Source organism: Spodoptera frugiperda, chromosome 4, assembly GCF_023101765.2.
Source record: "Spodoptera frugiperda isolate SF20-4 chromosome 4, AGI-APGP_CSIRO_Sfru_2.0, whole genome shotgun sequence".
Classification (NCBI taxonomy): domain Eukaryota; kingdom Metazoa; phylum Arthropoda; class Insecta; order Lepidoptera; family Noctuidae; genus Spodoptera; species Spodoptera frugiperda.
In genome coordinates, this window is record NC_064215.1 from 4,404,854 (window position 1) to 4,422,543 (window position 17,690).

At 34.9% G+C, this 17,690-nt stretch overlaps 4 protein-coding genes across 5 annotated transcripts in view; 1 reads left to right on the plus strand and 3 right to left on the minus strand.

Moving 5' to 3' along the window:
- Positions 1–818: 818 nt before the first annotated feature.
- Positions 819–6,508, minus strand: LOC118272687 (uncharacterized). The gene is made up of 3 exons (XM_035589327.2): positions 6,340–6,508; positions 3,329–3,478; positions 819–2,569 (listed from the first exon to the last, which is right to left on the minus strand). Exons 1-3 carry the CDS (start codon positions 6,421–6,423, stop codon positions 2,447–2,449), a joined length of 357 nt encoding a protein of 118 aa, XP_035445220.1. The 5' UTR covers positions 6,424–6,508; the 3' UTR covers positions 819–2,446.
- LOC126910606 (ADP-ribosylation factor-like protein 5A) lies at positions 4,812–6,316 on the minus strand. The gene is made up of 2 exons (XM_035589326.2): positions 6,197–6,316; positions 4,812–5,847 (listed from the first exon to the last, which is right to left on the minus strand). Exon 2 carries the CDS (start codon positions 5,820–5,822, stop codon positions 5,283–5,285), a length of 540 nt encoding a protein of 179 aa, XP_035445219.1. The 5' UTR covers positions 5,823–5,847; positions 6,197–6,316; the 3' UTR covers positions 4,812–5,282.
- A 248-nt stretch (positions 6,509–6,756) lies between the features above and the next one.
- LOC118272782 (anamorsin homolog) lies at positions 6,757–12,359 on the plus strand. The gene is made up of 5 exons (XM_035589459.2): positions 6,757–7,195; positions 7,491–7,720; positions 8,098–8,263; positions 9,390–9,496; positions 12,162–12,359. The coding sequence occupies exons 1-5, from the start codon at positions 7,051–7,053 to the stop codon at positions 12,264–12,266; spliced, it is 753 nt and encodes a 250-aa protein (XP_035445352.2). The 5' UTR covers positions 6,757–7,050; the 3' UTR covers positions 12,267–12,359.
- Positions 12,360–13,735: 1,376 nt separating this feature from the next.
- Positions 13,736–17,690, minus strand: part of LOC118272342 (ataxin-1) — a 30,201-nt gene continuing 26,246 nt past the window's right edge. For both annotated transcript variants that reach the window (XM_035588743.2, XM_035588742.2), the window contains exon 4: positions 13,736–17,641. In XM_035588743.2, the coding sequence (XP_035444636.1) occupies positions 17,282–17,641 (360 nt within the window). In that variant the 3' untranslated portion in view covers positions 13,736–17,281. The remainder of the gene's footprint in view (positions 17,642–17,690) is intronic.

Here is a 17,690-nt window from a genome sequence, read left to right on the forward strand (position 1 = left end):
CACAAGTTTCTGAAAGAGATTTGCCACAAATCTCTTTCAAGTAAACAGATTTATAAACAACTTTGACTTTTTGTTGTTAACTTCAAATGTGTTTCATCTTAACTTCATAAATAAAACCTAATTAAATATCAAACTATCATATATATATATATATGTATATACCTCAAAAGTACCTACCTACACTATTACATGCATAAAAGACAGTCGACAGACGTGATAATTTAAGTTGCATTTAAGATGTCATAATATAATTAACAAAACTTACCTGGCACAATAAATCATAAATTCTCGCCATAGTATCGATATAATTTACACAAGCACTTCGGTAACTCAGTGCGGTACAAATGAATGAAAAGATACTCGAGGACAGCGGAGCGCCTTGTGAATCCGTTAACTGCTTTAATCGGGCTAAGAGAATAATATACAATCTTGAATAGGACCTTTCAATAGACATTAAATAACAAGAAATCTTGAATTCCTTTCATCATTAAAATTTGCGTTTTATCTGATAAAATAGGGAAACATTTTGCTTTTGTTGAAGTGAATCTCTTATTTTAAACTGCATAACTGCACAAGTTTCTTTTTAATCTTAATTTATTATTAGCGCTTTTTTTCTCTATCACACCACACACAGCTCACTTGCGATCTGCACAAGTTAAAGTACCTAATTGATAACAGAAATGAACAACAGGCACATAACCGAAGTACCTACCTAAATTATCTTTGAAACTGGGAATGGAATTTGTGCCCAGCTTCGGAAAATTAAATAAGGTCTATAAAGCTAAGATTATGAAAAAGTAAAAATAAAAACGCTATCATAGTATTTGTAAATAAATGTATTTAATACTGTGAAACTGTAAATACATATTTTCTGCATCTAACAGCTAATTAGGTACAAAGATAGGTTAAATATCTAATGGTGCCAACCTTTATTAGGAATGTTTAATTATTGCTAGCTTTACATAGATACTGCTTGATGAAAAAGATGGAAAGTGATCATGATATTATATTATATACCATGGAGGGTTAAGCGCGGCCAAAAACCCATGAACTTCTTGTAGAAAACAGGTACCTACTGCATAAAAATTGGCAACACAATAATATGTAGTTAATACTTTAATTTGTACAAATTGGAAGATTAAAGTAAATACTAAATCATGTCCTATAGCAGCTTTACATAACAATCATGTTAAAAAATAATCTAAGCATGCAAAAATATACTATAGTTGGGTGATTCCAAACGTGCGAACTGTCACGTCAAAAGAATGTGACTATCTCGCACAACTTGCTTAAGTGTGAGCGAGAGATCTGATAAAAACCTATGACAGTTCGCACATTTATAAAGGCCCAACTATAGGTACATACTATCTAATATAGAAATATACAATACGGTAGTTTCCTACTAGTCAAATGCAATACTTTACTTTTCTATGAATTTTATAGGAGATCGCAACTTATGATGTCATAATTTTTTTGACCCAAACTTTTAGACCAATGAAAATCTAATATAGGTACTTTTTGTTCTGGATTCCTATTGGTTGTAGAATGTGGATCAAAGTTACTGTAAGTATATCGTCAAATTAATTAATAAAAGTATGATTATTTTGGGATATATTAATATTGAAATGTCAAAAAAATATATTTTTGCCCTAGGAAACTAACCAATTGCCTAAAAAGAACAAACTAACTGCTTGGCCAATCCGCGTCCTCGAGGGAGCGCTAAACGATCACACGGTTGGTCAAAAGCTCAGCCTAAAGCCAGAAGAAATAGCAAGATTACTCTAGTCTTATAAAATCTTGAAAGTACAGTCAATTTGTTCGATTCTTCAATACACGTTGCTCTTAAAATACCTTGTATGACGTGTTAGTGGATGTTGAAGGAAATATATACCTAGTCTAGTCTAGTTTAATGTAGCTACCTACTATAAATTAGCTGTTGTACTCTTTTCGTCTTATTATTACTTACGTGAAAATTAGGAAAAGAAATACTATAAATACTTAGCTAGCTAGGTAAAGTATAACCTATTCGCATCAATTAAGTGCATAGTAACTTTGAAACTGACCAATCACTTAGTCGTAAATATAGGGGACTGGTAATTAGTGAACGATATTTAAACACGTGATTGTACTCATGATTACAAACTACTTTTCCAAATATTTGTTTTGTATAATCCTTAGTTTTATTTTTATCGCAATAACAAAACGACAAAATTTCTTTAGGAAAGTTGTTGGTGCCTACCTAAATCATGATTACAATCGCGTGTTTCAATATCCTTAACTAATTACCAGTCACCCAATATTTCGTATAATACCCATTTATTAGAATATTAATGAGATACATTATTTTTACGACACGAATAGGCTAAATAAACTAGGTTATTTAAAAATACACTATAATCATAAATTAATATGTATCACTGAATGTACCCGTACTATACTTTATTTCTCATTGTTCTTTTTTCTTGGTCCTCGGCTGAGCGACCAAGGCCAGGCCGAACACGATCAACATGGCGCCAGCCCACCACGTCATGGACGAAGCTTCTTCAAACAGCGTTATACCTATAACACCCTGAAAACAAGTCTAATTGTAAAACTATCTGGTAATGTGCCCAATGTACATCTGTAGACTAGGCTCACACCTAATGGGACTTTTTTTGATGGGGGAAATTCAAAGTCATAATGAACTTCAGAATGAAAATAAAAAAAGAAATATATTTGAGATTTGACTTGTGCAAAAAAATAAAATATAACCTTCTTGGTCATAAAACTACACCGATGAAATAAAACACTGTCCATCTTTGGTCAAAAAATATACCTACCAGCCATTTGTTGAAAAAAATAATAATTAAAAAGTAAACTTTATGGCATTCTTGTGTTTTTTTACATCACATGGCCAGTTAGTAAAAGCTGTACCTTGTAAATAGGTATAAACGAAGAAGGTACGTTAGGTATCTACAATTTTTTTGGCAAAGCGGGTAAAAAGTATAAATTCCTCCTTTTTACCGGATTAAAAGTTACCGATTTGGGTACCGACAATGTTATTATTTGCGATTAAATATGCGAAAGGGGATAAAAAAATCGGTCCCAAATTTTTTGGAGCCATTTATGTATTCAAATAGTATTAACGCTTCAATGAACATTGAATAACACAATATTTGCTTTAAAAATAGAATAACGGGCCTTCATTTGCCTATATCTTATGTATATGGGTTTTTTCTAGGTCTATTTGGGTAGGTCTAACTATTTAAAATCATATCCTATCCTATTAATACATACAATTTTTTTATAAAAATATGAGTTACCATAATAATATCAGCGGTAAACTTACCGATAGCACATAACTGGAGCCTGCTGATATGACGGTGGGTGCTGCGGAGTTGGTGGCGGCGTCAAGTGACCGGAGGTAGTGTCGGCAGCCCCACGTGTTGGCCAGCACCATAGTCACCAGTAGCGCCCCCCATATGATGTAACTATCACCCTGTTGGTACGGAGAAAAGGGAGTTAAGTAGGTAACTGCGTCTTTCCTTGATAATGAAAATGTTAATTTTGTGAGTTAAGGTGGGCCATTTTCTCTTTTGTTGGGAGGTTTAAGTTTTATAAAACTGTTTGATTGTGCGGACATATTTTTCTTTAAATACTTTATGTAACTTAAAATAAATTCTATGTTTGATGAGTCGACGTTAGGCCGCTATTTATCTAGGTAGGTTTCTATAATTCTCACGACCATTCGATTTTTGATAGTATTTATAATATGTAGTGACTTATTTGAATAATGTTACATTACAAATGACTATTTCATGGAAGTATGGAAGTAGGTATCAAATATTACTTATCATGGAAGTATGGAAGTATCAAATATAAACTCACAAACATATTCATGAGTGTCACTACCGCTGCTAAATGTGAATTACTAGTTACAGAACAACGTTCGTGGAATATTAAGTGTATATTGATCGAGCCATAATGTTGCTGTGCTTATTTATAACTGACTTAAAAAATTAGGTTCTCAGTTTGATCTGTATGTATGTTTGTGCGCGATTATCTCGCGTTTGGCTGAACCGATTTAGATGCGGTTTTTAGGGTAGTATTTTTCAGACCTAGGATTTTAGATATCCCAATTATAAACAAAATAGAGGTTCACACTCTAACCTGTGAAGGCAGTTCCATATTTAAAAAAAAGTTTTATATCACAGTAGATTAACACACGCACATCGCATAGTCTCTCACATACTCATCTAAAGTTTAATAATTTTCTGATTTCAGACAATAGGGCTCCAATATAAAATACTGACATTAGGCTGAATCAAAACTGGCAATTGATTGACCATTAGCGTTGAGGGTAAACCCTTAGCGAGTCGTGGAAGATATGGCAGCAGCTTTAGGTAAAATTAAAAATATCACTATTATTAGAACTTATTACGGGATATTTACCATGTTTATTAATTTTGATGAGTTTCCGATATTTCGGCACTGTTGCAAGCGCCATGATCACGGATTAAAGAGTTAATCCGATAATAGTGTTAGTGACCATGTCAGTTTAAAAACTTATATTAAAAATATCCACATTCAATCGAATAAGGCTTTTGAAGGCTGTCAGCCTAGTTGGGAATAGGTCAACAGAATCTTTTACTTTTTTATTTACTTTTAACTAAGCGTTATTATAGGCCATGCATAATAAATAGGACTTCTCTTCTCTCTGTGACACTGATATAATAAAACCTGGGTGTTGTAAACTGCTGTATCGGTTTGCACTGTAGTTGGAAAGATTGTGATTCATGGAGGTATGTATCGGAGTAAAATAAAACATCCCATAGTATACATACTCTTAAAAACGTTTATTACAATAGGCAATAAATGCAAAACAACGGACGTAGAATCTGATACTTTCATATAATATAGTTTATTCAGCAATATTACTGCAAACGTAATCAATTATAACATCAAATTATAAGGGATTTTAAAGGCTATTTCACGCAGATGAGAATACCTTTTCAAATTCCAATAAATTCGGCACCGAAATTTTCGATTACGATTTTTATTGTCATCGTAGTTAGGCACAAATTCCTTTAAAAAAAAGAATACTAACAGAACAATGTTACATGAGCTGTTGGTCGAGTCCCTTAGAAAATCTTAAGCTTGTTCCTCATTAGATAGTATTTTTATTAAATCAACGGAAGCACTAGTCATTTTATGGTACAATCTCAAATGCGCGAAAAATCCTCAACAACAGTATCCACCTATAAAATTAATAAATTACATTTGTAGCGTTATGCGGTACCGTGTCATTTTTTCTTAATTCTACTAGCAATCCATTCTAAACCTAAATGTAGTCCTTCCCCAGTAAGTCCGCAACACGCCTGTATGTGCCACGGGTGTTGTTTAATCGAAGTCAATTCTAATTGCTCAGATATCTCTGCAGCCGTCATCGATCCCTTCACGTCCTGTTTATTGGCATACACTAGTAGACAGGCCTTTGTAAGCTCCTCGTGTTTCAGCATCTGATGGAGCTCATCACGACACAAACTCAATCGCTGCCGATCCGTCGAGTCCACTACCATTATCACGAACTCACTGTTCGTAAAGTAAGTGTTCCACGCTGATCTCAGACTTTGCTGACCACCCAGGTCCCACATGACAAATCGCAGATTCTTCCACACAAACTCTTCTACATTCGAGCCAATGGTCGGTCTGGTATGAACAGTCTCACCTAATAACAATTGGTATAGGATCGTCGTTTTGCCGGCGTTATCCAACCCCACTAGGAGTAGTTTGTGTTCCTCATTACCGAACAAGCTCCAGATCTTCGATAGCAGTAAACCCATTCTTGGCAATTTTTGCACCACTCCACTAAAAAGAGCAAGGACATAAACCCGTAAGTTCAAAATGTAAATAAGTAGGTAATTGTATGATGTAATATTTACTGGTAATCTAACAGAATTAATGGGCTGATATATCACGAAAGTCAGGTATTTTTTAGTCAATAAGTTGTTAAAAATTGAGCACTGTACAATTTTGCAACTTATTTTATCGTAGCGCCATCTAGCGTTCGAAATTGGTACGAAAACTATTTGTTGACTCTCCAAGACAATGTTTCCGTGCCACTGAATCACATAAATGTTGTATACGTAGGTATAATATACCTGTAGAGTAACTCTACATGTATGCAATAATCAAAATGCTACAATTAACACAGTACCTGCCAATATTTCGTCACGAAATTTATAAAAAATACGTGAACAAGAGTACACGACGTAAGGTATGTCTACCTCCTTATCGTGAAATGTAATGTTATCACAAATGACACTAGAAATAATATTTGAAATAAATAAACAAACTTACTACAATACTGGCGGTTCCTGATAATTTTCCGAAAGTACTACCAACTGAAGCCCATATGCCGGCTAAAAATGCTTCATAAAACATGATTTCAGTGTAAAAACATTTAGCAAAACAATTGACGACATTTAGGTTATGAATAAGGAATCGATTTTATTCATAAAAAATATTACGCTCAGTTCTACGAAGAAAGTTAGACAGTTGGTCTTACATCTGTTGGAAGATTTTGGTAAAATAATTATTGAAATAAGTTTAGAAAATGCATTTAACTCAAAAATGTAGCATTATAAAGTTTAGTCTTTCATATTATTTTTATTTGACTTATGATAACTACGTGCTATTTTCTACAAACGCTTTGCTATTATGCATAAAACGGATTGTAGTAGCATATTTTATCTGCGCTATCTACCTAGTTGTCATTGTCAATGATGTCATATCACGCAGGTTGACGGAGTTTCGTAGATGATATTTTACCTTTCCACATTGGCTATAAAGAGCGCGTTTATTTGCTACGAGGATTATTCATCGAGTTCACCCGAAACACAATTCAGTATTTGCAAGACTGTGAAGTGTGAATATCGTATTTTGGAACGTTGTTACAAAAGTTAATATTTTTTCAGACATACTTTTTTTACAAGTTCATTAGTTTTTTATATCGGTCGGATTGTATTTTTTTATTCGTAACCAAACTTTGCACAGTAAATTATTAGAACAATGGAAAACGTGAAATCGGGTGATAACGTACTAATTATTTGGAATAATGATAATCAAAGCAGCATCAGTAATTTGGTGGAAGAAATAAAATCGTTAATCGGAAATGGATCAGTTGTCCTCGAAAACTCTGAAATGATAACAGAATGTAAGTAGCTTATATTACACACATAGTTTTATTTAAGTTTCTTTCCTTACTTGCCATAAGTACTAAGTTAGTGATTTATTTTAGTATACTTTCAAATCTCAATTTGTATGTTGCATTTGCATTATGCATAGGTAAAACGATGACAATTTTGATTTTGACTAATTAAGATAACAACAAGAGTGATTTTGAACTTTACATTATATCATAAGAGGCACTATAGATGATACTAAATTGATAAAATAATTTTTCTTACTTTCATGCACTTAACTTATTGACCTCTTTAATTTTTTCACAGCTTCCAGACCCCCATCTTCATATGAGGCTGTGATATCAAACTGGCTGTCCCCACACACAGTAAAACACACTGACAATATCTTAGCCATAATTGTGAAACTCCTCAAGCCCAGTGGTAAATTAATTCTCAAAGATACAACAGATTTGACCAGTGCCCTTAAATTAAATGGTTTCGTTAATGTCACAAAGTCTTCGGACAATTTATATTTAGCTGAAAAACCTAAATTTGAGGTAAGTTCTTTTTGTTTTTATTATATTTTGTGTATTTCACCCTCTCGCACATGTCACAAAGCGGTATGTTTGTGTTTAATAATGTATGATAGAGAAATCAGTGCGATAGAGATGTCAACTCATCATGATAAAGATAATAGTTGATATACACATACACAACCGGAAGTTCACTTGTCAATCGAGAACAATTTAAAATGACAGTAGCTTAACAATGCTCATTGCGCACAGACGTAATATTAGTAGAAGATATAAATTAAAATTTCAATAAAATGTTATGATAAAGTAACTTTATGCTGTACAATTAGCCATTGCAATATTGTAGTAACATCAAATTTAAAGTATTCTGAATTAATTCTTTTCCATGCCACACTTTTCAGGTTGGATCCAAAGCCTCTTTAAAACTAAATGGCAAACCCACTGTATGGAAAATTGACGATACGGTTGAAGAAGCCTGGACCGGTGGTAATGATGATGACCTTATTGACGACAGTGAACTGTTAGATGAAGATGATCTGAAGAAACCAGACCAGCAGTCATTAAGAGGTAAGTTTACATGTAAATTTTTAATTTGATGCCCCTACTAAGTACTATCTGTATTTATATACAAAGTATATATACAGAGAGATATATACAGAGTATATAAATACAGATAGTAGAATTTCAAAAAGTATATAGGTAACAGTGGGTTTTGGGCTCACATTGCACATTTTTGTATATTTAATATTCTATATTTCCTCTGCTATTAATGTTCTATGAATGCAAGTGAAAGTGCTCAGTTTTTTTTTTCTGTTTTAACTCACAATTGTTAGGTTTAGATGTATTGATTAATAAAACTTTTCAAGAATTACCAATCCAATCCATCAGAATGTTTTAAAGTTAAGTTAGCTAGAATATTCTTAGGTACATCAAAATATTCCATGTAATTAGAGATATAATAGATATAGACAATTCATATTTCATAGTTCCAATGAATGACTAGACAAAATACAGTTTTCATGCAAATACGTTCCACATGAACATAATAAAATAATAAGTTACGTGATAAGGAAACACTTATCTCTTGTTGCCCACATTGCTCGTTATCTACGATAAAAACAACAATTGAGGTTTTGTGTTCCGAGCCCGTATTCGCCTGAGTTAGAATGATGCGGTTGAGGTTTTGCGTTGCGACTATTCCCAATGACGCGGCCCATTCACGCAAGGTCAATGGCATTAGTTGTAGTACAAGTTTTATTTTTATATGTGTAGAGTTCTTTATTACGTGTCATACGATAGGATGGACGTAAATGTCACAATAATACACTAATTAATTAAACAAGGGCATCTAGATGTCAATGACTACATTGTGTTATTTATCTTTTAGTATGTTACTTGTATATTGTTTTGATTGAATACTTCGTATTGATGTACATACTAATTGTAAGAGAAAGAGTAGAGATGTAATGAAAAGATACAAAGATAAAGATAGATGTCTTATGAGATTCTTAAGATTATGTTATATAATAGACTTACAAACATCATCAATAGCCATTAATATAGGTATCTAATCTAATCTTTTATAATAAGATTAAAAGGAAATGCATCCTATGACCCAATTTACCTCAATAAATAACGAGTACAGAACAATAGACTCTATGTGACTAATCATAAAACATACAATCGTTTACAGTTTGCGCAACGACCGGCAAACGGAAAGCGTGTGCTGACTGTTCGTGTGGTCTGGCTGAGGAGCTGAAAGGAGAAGTCAAGGATACACCGAAATCTTCTTGTGGAAGCGTGAGTATATTTACATTAAACTTAAGTAATGTTGCTACTGTCTGGGAGATTCATACTTCGGCTTATGTAGATCCTGAGCCGGCTCGACCGGGTGATACCACGGCCTCCGGCAGAAAACAAACGTAAAACAATTTTGCCCGTCTCGCCTGGCTCAAGGCGGGAGAAATAATTGAATGTTTTTCCCCCTTGAAAAAAAGTGTTATTTAGATATAAGCTATCTCCAGCCCATATCGGATACCTAATCAAGACTTTTCTGAAACCATTTTAATGCTCTTATAGATTTTTTCCTTATCGCTCATCTTCCGAATTGCACTAAGTGTAAGTTTATACCCAACTAAGAGTCGTTATTGTCTGTGGTGAGGGCAGTAGCTTATGTTATAACGATCACACTTGCAAGAGCCTGATATATAAATAAAACCCTCATGAAATAAATGTATTAGAAAAAAACCGTCATTATTTACCTGTGGCTAATTAGCATCAATATCGAAAGTCAACTCAATCGCATGACTGTCGGATTAGTTTCCTACTTACCTATTTACTTGAGTCGGTAAAAACCTTCAGGTAAAATTCAATGAACCGTTAAACACGAATCCGTTGACCGCACTAACCTATAGTAATTGTTTAAAACTAATTAGCAATAATTAGGTGCTATTTATAACCTAAACTAGCGACCCGCCCCAGCTTCGCATAGGTGTAATAGTGATATATTATTATGCATGTATTATACATATAAAACTTCCTCTTAAATCACTCCATCTATTAAAAAAACCGCATCAAAATCCGTTGCGTAGTTTTAAAGATTTTAGCATACAAAGGGAAATAGGGAGAGAAAAAGCAACTCTGTTTTTATACTATGGAGTCATATAAATTAGGTACGGCATTGTACAGTACTCTCAACGGATCTTGGCAGGTCTGAACTACGTGCAGAAGGCTGCGCAATAAGTGTAAAGGGTCAATTGTATTTAGAAAAGGTCAATCTCTAGCCTAGATCGCCGCCCCCCGCACCACGCCTCATGCCACCATTTGGTTCTAAAAAAAGACTTATTGCGCAGCCTTCTGCACGTAGTTCAGACCTGCAAAGATCCGTTGAGAGTACTGTATTATCATTCGTAAGTACTAAGTAACTAAGTACTTGGTTGATGTATGCTTTCTTGATCTAGTTTTTCAAATTCGGAAAGTTGACCCTTATAACGTGACTAACATAGGTTTACTGTGGTATTCATCCTCTTTCTTATAGACATAATAGATTTGATGTCACGATGACCCCTGCGATTGGTTATTCAAATAATATTATTTCGGTGATCTAGCTATTTTACTCTATTCGCTATTGTTTCTATTTAAATAGACATACCTATGCCCGTATCAACCTTCTCCAACGTGTTAAGCAATACTCGACTTTATTACAGAGCAATAAGATTCGAAATCTAGTAAACATAGCTGGCATTTACAGGAAATTTTCAAACTTGAATGACTACGTGCTTAGAAGCAGGCATGTCTAGTCTGTTTCTGAGTCATACAGGGAAGTTGGGAAAATACTATTTGCTTTTCTGAATCAATAACTTGGTTTAGATAGATGGTCATCGTCTCAGTTCTCGTTATTACGTCAAATCGATTTTATAATAAACTAGCGACTCCTGCGCAGTTACACCCGCTGTTTGACATCTATTGATCGTAGCGTGATGTCATTTGTCAACAAGTGAACCATCATTCGATTACTAAAACAAAAATAATTATTCAATTCGAACCGGTAGTTCCGGAGATTGGCGTTCAAACAAACAAACAGCTTTATAATAATAGTATAGATAACTATAACATTTCTATTGTCATCTTGGATGACTTTTTCTTTCTCTTCTCCTCTAATAATTATCTTCTGATTTATTTCGTTGCGGGATCCAAGACAGTCATTCATGTCCCTGTGACGCGCCGGACTTCAGCGTTCCGGTGTTTTCATGGTTGTATCTACTGTAGAACCTGGCTTACAGGAGTTGCAGCGGTTGAAGAGGTTGTGGCGGACTTGTCCCAAAAAAAATAAAAATCTTGGATGACTTTTAGATGTGAAGACATAAAGAGACGAATAAAAATCTGCCCGTCTAGATGACGTACACCTTTTAGTAAAATGTGTATGTCATCAATATGTCGTCATTATGTACAATGATTTTACATAATGACGACATATTAAATGAATTACAAATAAAAATAAAAGTCATCGTTTACCTGTAATCTACTTACGATATGCAATGATATTTGTATGTTTCTAATTAGTTACCATACATGCGACCCACTCAGGCGTGACCAGTCTTTGTCAGTTGCATAATATTAACTAATTTACCGAAATGTACGAGTTTTAGGTCAAAACATAAATGGATAGGAAGTCTTTATTTTCGGTTTAGAAATAAAAAAATAAAATAGTATCAGTAATATTACTGACTATTTTTTTATTTTTTCCCTCTCGCCTCGCTCAAGGCGGGGGTAGTCATTTGATGGTTTTTTCCCCCACAAATAAAAGGGTTTAATAACCACTAGGTATTAAACTGACTACTAAGTCAATTATTAATTTCGTCTATCACCTATTAGGTGTTAACTATCGCTCATTTCAGTAATGCAATAATTATGATGACACCTACTACAAGAAATATTATTTAAAAATAAATGTACTTTGTTTCAGTGTTACCTCGGCGACGCGTTCCGTTGTGCGACCTGCCCGTACCTGGGTATGCCAGCCTTCAAGCCCGGTGAGAAAGTCAAGCTGGATCTCAACTCCGACATATGAACAATCTCGACGGTAGCTCCTCTCATATAAACTATAGTATGTATTACAATTTGTGATTATTCATAATTGCTTTCAATAAAATTTATAAATATATTTTTGTAATTTGATTTTTAGTCTTAAGTTGGAAGGGTGTAGAACTGTAGATGTAGATTTGTAGTTGTATTATTTAGTATTCACTGGTATATTTTGTCTTGGTTCACAATAAATCGTTTAAGACAGTGTTTCACATTTTTCTTTGATAAATTCACTTGTAGTTAGTCGCTCAGATATTTAGTTACAATAACTGGCATACTTAACTTTTACTTATATTTCAAATGCCTATTACACCTTTAAGGAATAATAGGAGTTACGTTTAGAATTCACATTTATAAACTCCTAGTGCAGTGTTTAGATCAATAGCTGCAGATTTGTGTGACTATCCTATTTTATTATTATTAGCCATTTAATAGCCCAGTATATGGGACTTGGGCATAGGCTAGCTCTAATGGCCTACCAATTCTTATTAATCTATCTCTCAATTTTAATCTTCAACTCGTCGCATTTAACCGCCTCCAGTCATTTTGCATAAGTATATCATCATTGAATGAATTCTCAACGTGGTGAATACTCAACTTTATTCTTTTGACATAAAGTCGAAAAGGTAATGAAAAAAATTATATGTTAAGTAGGTTGACCTGCAGGCCACTGTACTTTTGTTTTTATTTTTCAAATGAAATATCTTCACTTGGTAAGATGAGATGAGGTAAGAAGGAGAATATTAGATCTGTACCCATAGTACGAATTTGTTTTACGTTTAAAAGCTTTCGGCGCTTTGATTGGCCGGTTTGAATAAATCAACCAATCAGAACGCTGAATGCACTTTCAAAGTAATCGAAACTACTTTAAACGTAAAGAAAACTTACACTAAGGGTACTGAAACAATACCCCACAATGCGTATTTCAAATTAGTAGTTCTACACAACTGCTCGTAAAATGAGTGTTTTTATAATATTTTCTGTTTTATTTTATTTATTCCTTAATATAAAAGCATGTCATAACTATTGAAGTTTATGAACACATGACTATCTGTGTACTGAATGTAGTTAGTTATGTAGTTGGTAGTTAGTGTAAAAATAATATTTGTATCAAGTTGATTTTAAAACGAATCATTTTATTATATGACTATGTTAATTATAATGATTAGAAAAACGTGTGAATGCACTGCGTTTAAATATGATATAAAAAATGTGTGCTGTTTGAGCTCAATTTAAAGCCTGTTTGGCTTCTTTGTTAGTTGCCACAGGACTTGTTTCACAATGTCTGGATACTCGCTATGTATCAGATACCTTTGAATTAAGAATCTCTGTCTGCCACATAAGTTTATCGGGCATTTGTATGAAGGTGGTGAAACAGGTGCACGTATTTCCCGATTTAGTAATCTTCTTAATTGAAAGTATTCGTAATGAGGTGAATGAAATAAAACAAACGTATAGCAAATATTCAATTATACATATTTTCTCTTCTTTTTACAAACAGTTAACTTATTTAACATATTTCGATCTATAACATTTTCAATTTACAATAAATCTGAATAGTAGTCATTCCGCTATACAATAAAATATACATATATATTTTTGCGATATCTGTCATATAATAACAATTTTATAGTTATTTATCTATTAATTTAAATGACACAACATTTCCTGTTTTCTACAGTACGCTATTTACTTGGAAAGTACAATACTCGGTACAAGTTTGGTTCTGGAAGTTGCATACGCAAGGTTCCCGGTGTAACTTTCCACGATACTAATGTTTTACAATATATGGGTATCATTGAAATGTTTGGACAACAACTCCAACTAAGCAATAATAGTGGAATACTAAAATATTTGAAAATCTGTTAAGGATGGCACAATCATTTGTGTCAAGTAATGCTTCGTTAGTGAGGCACAGTCGACTAACGCGCGGACTATGTGAACCATTACTGGCCTTGCCGGCTGGCAGCATCAACGTAACAATATGAATCTCTCTTCATACATTATTATCTATTGTCACTATACTTGTAACATCTAAATATCAATCACAATAGAGTCGCGACTCGCACATAACATTTGTAGTAAAGTCTTGGAAGAAACAGAGGTGATATCTAGATATTTATAAAAGTATGTAAACGGAAGAAATTGGCATAGCAAAAGCAACTATCGCTTACAACGGAGTGAACAGTAATATACTTGATGTCAGTCTTTGGGCATATTCTATGACTTAATCGATGTTGATGTTATAGCGATGGGAATCGATAACATTCTCGATTACTCGCGAGTCATTAAATCACTTCGATTTGTAAAAATAAACTCTCATTGGAAGGCATTGTATTGGAATAGATAAAGCTGTCCGTTAACTAGTTGTAAACAATATTTCCTTTTAGAAATGTCAGCCTCTGGTTTACGTATAACGAATATCTCTGACGGAATCCAACGCATTGCAAATAACATTTGCATATTGTCTAATTAATACATTATACAACAAACATCGATGCACATAATAGATGGTAAATATTATACACTTAATAATGTAGCATATAATCAAGTAACAAGTGCTGACTCAATATGTACCTACACGATAACGATATTTTAACGTATAATTGACTCACTAAATCTACTAGGAGGCGCGGAAGAACATCGATTGTGCCAATGTTATACAATGGATTGGCAATATTACAACAAAGTGTCCCTTAACAAAATTTTCTCTATAATATCAATCATGATTGTGCCTGAATTACGTCCACAAAAATAATATAGCACCTTTTTGAAATTAAATTAATACTTTCTGAATTTGGATTTTGGGAAATAATACTTTTTGTAACAAATTTTGTACTAAATGATTGTCCAGCGTTGATAGCGGAGCTTCATAGTTTAACGACGGAACGAGCTCGCGCCCACAAATAAATGCTCCTATCTCATAATTTAAGTAATATCTTCAAAGAAACTACTATCCCACAACATTCAGTAAAGCGTCCCAGTCTTTTCAAAAGTTTATTTTCATCAAATTGAGATCTTGTTTAGACTTGATAGCGACCACTCGCTCGCGCGTGACGTCACCGGCGCACGCGCACGCCACGCGGACGTCGCCGCCGCGAGACACTAGTCTTATAGTTTGTGAGGTAGGCTTAGTCATGATCTAATGAAAGCGCCTTGTTAGAAAATACCGATTAATAAAATGAGATCTTTCATTACAATTACAAATATTAATATAAAGACGATAAAACTAGAATTACATACATTATACAACAAATTATTAACTTTTGTACAACACCATCCGTCGTCATGAGGTGTCCGTATTCTATGGTCGCGGTTATCGTTTAACACAATATGATTAAAAGCACGTAGCATTTGCGGTACAATGAAAGCAACCCTTTGCAAATCTAACTGTCCGTATCCCTGTGTCACCTGTCAGTCTGCGCCTGCGCACTCTACCCGCCAACTGCGGTAGAACATCCATGACTCGTTACATCTGACAACGTAATTGTTCAAGACAAACTTATTATGCAAACAACATATTTATGGATTTCAATTTATATTTAAGCAAATACGAAACTTGTGTAGTTCCACTTAAGATTTATATTAAATTAATTTGATTTTGATATGGCCATGCGTTTGTCGTTATGTTCCATAACGTTATATTATATGTATCATCGTTTCATCACAGACGCTATGTTAAGTTTGTTTTGTTTTAGTTTTTCAGCGTTTTATTTTTGAGTATACAAACATCTATACATTTTCTTACCAATAACGCACTTATTTGTCTAAAACATATATTTCTTTTATTCAAGCAATACTTCATACCTACTCTGACCAATAACTACAAAATATCACAGACTGTGTGTTTATTATGTATACATCTTCTCATAGAAAAGTTATGTGTATCACACATGGACGTCAAAAAGCAATAGAGATGACATCTATATATACCATGATCATTATACATATTTCATTTTATTTTACAATATATACCTATCAATTATCAACATTTATATTAGATCAAATTATTTGTCAGAAGGGTTTGCCGGTACAGCTCGGCGACCGGGTCGTACGGCGCGACTCCGGCGCGAAACGACAATTACATCGTCATGGATATGTCTGCAGTCACAACCATCGGAGGAGAATGGAACTCTGGATGACTGCGTCCGTTACAAACATAATCATTCAGAATACTCGTAGAAAGAAATCAGTCGAGATTTAAGCACACGTCAGCCCATTACTCTACTACCTACTATCTAACATTCATTGTACCTTTTGTTTTGTTTCTATATGCATTGCCACGTGTCCACGCAGACTGGCGATAAAATCTCATTGGTTATCACAATATCTAACCTACTTTAAGATCTGGTACAAACTTACACTTTGTTATTTTTGTGCTCATTATTTAAAAATGTTTTATCTCCATGGTTGTGGAATATAAAATTAAAATATAATATTGTTTAAAGGTTCTCGTGTAAGTATGTCTAAAGCGTTTTACTTTGTATGCCGTATATTGTAATATATCTTCGTGTACCATAGAGGAACGAGGAGTGGGTGACGCTCGGCGTCCCAGCCCTCTTCCTTTTGTGACACGTTAGGTTAGTCATGGAGCGTAACGTTTAACTTCGACCTAAGTTACATACATATTTACAACATCGTACACGAACGCGTACAGAAGCACCCGACAGTAAAAAGCACCTAGAGTTCCCCAATAGAATTTCATAAGCGTACTATTATGGACTGCCGATCGCTGCAGAAACCGCGCAAATTAATATTTAACAATAGTGCATGCCGCAACATGCAACCGAACTCACTGGGGCCGTTCATTATCTTTCTATAACGTATCTTCCACGGGGAAGATATCCGCCGTAGCACTTGTCCATTCGTTCCACTACCATGTTCAGCAGGTTCGGTACACAGAACAACGAAACTGAGTCAGAAACGAGTAGCGAATTGCAACGATCACAACACGATCAAGACAGTTCTCCTCCAAATACGAATACGAAGGTCAGCCACGTTTCAGCGTTTCTTGAGAGGAGGGGGATTATCCTCGCAGACGTCTGAAGCAGACCAACGCCGCTTGCGCGCATCCTCCTTCACGCTGAGGTTCTCGGGATGCGTCTGCGGTGGCGCCGGCGGCGGGGCGGGCGTGTGGGGCGTGTGAGGCGTGTGTGGCGTATGGGGCGTGTGGGGCGTGTGCGGCGTGAGGGGCGCGGGGGCGGGCGCGTGGCGCCGCGGCACCAGCGACACGCACACGTCGCCCACCTGCAGCCTCTGCACGCGCAGCCCGTACTGCGCCAGAGTGCGCTCCGGCTTGCACGACGCCCAGCCGCGCCCGTACACGAAGAATGGATGCTCCACCGTGGATTCCAGCTCCACCTGCAATTTATAACGGTTTGATTAGTTTTATTATTGCTATTGCTTCATG

Bases quoted from the DNA above. Each gene is read 5' to 3' on its own strand.
- LOC126910606 (XM_035589326.2), bottom strand. From the start codon at position 5,822: ATGGGTTTACTGCTATCGAAGATCTGGAGCTTGTTCGGTAATGAGGAA.
- LOC118272687 (XM_035589327.2), bottom strand. From the start codon at position 6,423: ATGTTTTATGAAGCATTTTTAGCCGGCATATGGGCTTCAGTTGGTAGT. The intron at 3,479-6,339 runs GTAAGTTTGTTT...CCGTACCAACAG, and splicing joins CAGGAACCGCCAGTATTGTA to GGTGATAGTTACATCATATG. The intron at 2,570-3,328 runs GTAAGTTTACCG...ACTTGTTTTCAG, and splicing joins GCTCCAGTTATGTGCTATCG to GGTGTTATAGGTATAACGCT.
- LOC118272782 (XM_035589459.2), top strand. From the start codon at position 7,051: ATGGAAAACGTGAAATCGGGTGATAACGTACTAATTATTTGGAATAAT. The intron at 8,264-9,389 runs GTAAGTTTACAT...AATCGTTTACAG, and splicing joins AGACCAGCAGTCATTAAGAG to TTTGCGCAACGACCGGCAAA. The intron at 9,497-12,161 runs GTGAGTATATTT...ACTTTGTTTCAG, and splicing joins CGAAATCTTCTTGTGGAAGC to TGTTACCTCGGCGACGCGTT.